General features: G+C 37.6%; 1 protein-coding gene across 1 annotated transcript; it reads left to right on the top strand.

Annotated features, from left to right (window-relative positions):
- Window positions 1-1,000: 1,000 nt before the first annotated feature.
- LOC123683289 (histone H1B-like) lies at window positions 1,001-1,366 on the top strand (the record flags this gene model as incomplete). The annotated part of the gene is made up of 1 exon (XM_045622225.1): window positions 1,001-1,366. A coding segment is annotated over one exon (366 nt), but the record flags the coding sequence as incomplete, so codon positions are not given.
- Between the last annotated feature and the right edge of the window lie 202 nt (window positions 1,367-1,568).

The raw sequence follows: 1,568 nt of genomic DNA on the forward strand, positions 1-1,568 counted from the left end.
CGCTGATTCCTGCTTCCAGTATGGGATTACAAATTGTTTTTTTTTTATGGAGATTTTATATTATCCTTTTTTTTTTTCAAACTATTAATTTGTATGATTACCTCCTGGTTCGTTCTTCAGGTAATTCATCCGTTAGTGCGTGTCTAACATTAATCGAGTTTTCATATTAGATTGACTACTTTTTCCGAACGCGCTTTTGTATTACGGCATTATTTAGCGGAAAAGCTTTTCTATGAATTTATGAACAATCAGCTACATTTCCAGCCTGCTCCAAAATACGATTATTATCCTTTCCTGTCTGTTATTTCTCACGAGTTGATTTAAAATTGTCTTCATTGAACAGTTAGAAGATTCATCCACACTAGATCACCCTACCGACTCGCCACTTTCAGAACTATAATAACCCTAATTGTAGGAAAGTTATCGATTATATCAAGTATGCTTTGAATTAACGAAAATTCGAACAATTTACGTTCCCTGAAATACAATTGATTATATTTCCTATTAATCAAATTACATGGAGAAAACTGAGGCCAATACTCCGGCTCGAAGGACCACCTTTGTTAACGATAGCGTTTTATACCGGAATTCACATTCCTTCTTTCGAATGTCGTGTATTATCGATTATGGGAAATTTTCCGGGAATATTTCTAGACGAGATGGTGCAGAAATTTTCTATTTTTGATTTTTCCATTCGGAAATTTCAAGGATTGATCAATTGAGCATTTTGCTCGAAATAATCCTCATATTCATACATTTCTAGCCAAAGTTCCGTCGACTTCAGTTTTAATGCATTAATTTTCAGTATTTTTCCTGCAGAAAGTGTATCTAACGTTTTTGAAATATATATAGTGTAACGATTTCATCAATTATCACGATAATGTCTTCTGCCGATACAGAGGTGCAACAAAGCGGTGCGTCCGTTCCAATCGGTGCGAAAACTGCGAAGAAATCCGAGAAAAAGACTGCGACCGCGAAACAGGCCAAACCCAACCATCCTCCGACTTCAGAGATGGTTAATAACGCCATCAAAGATTTGAAAGAAAGAAGTGGATCGTCATTGCAGGCCATCAAGAAATTTATAGCTTCCAACTATAAAGTAGATTCGGAAAAATTGGCTCCTTTCATTAAGAAATACCTCAAATCAGCTGTGCAATCTGGATCTTTAGTTCAGACAAAAGGAAAAGGCGCATCTGGTTCGTTCAAATTGGCAGCTGGTGGTTCGACATCGGGATCCCAGAAGAAAGTGATTAAAAAAGCCACCTCCAAGTCCAAAGATGATCTTAAAAAATCCACTTCGGCATCAGCTGTGGTGACCGACAAGAAGAAAAAGAAGTCTACTGTTGCCAAAAAACAAGCCGCTGTAACGAAAACGAAGAAAGCAGTTGCAACAACCGAGAAGAAGAGCCCCAAAGCCGCCAAGTCCCCTTCTAAAGCTAAGAAGATTGCGAAATCGCCAACTAAGAAACCGAAAGCTCCAAAACCCAAATCAGTCAAGTCTGTGGCAACTCCGAAAAAAGCAGCACCTTTGAAGAAGAAGTGAATAAATATATAAAAATTACTGTTGT

The sequence above is a fragment of the Harmonia axyridis genome, chromosome 6, assembly GCF_914767665.1.
Source record: "Harmonia axyridis chromosome 6, icHarAxyr1.1, whole genome shotgun sequence".
In the NCBI taxonomy this organism is placed as follows: Eukaryota; Metazoa; Arthropoda; class Insecta; order Coleoptera; family Coccinellidae; genus Harmonia; species Harmonia axyridis.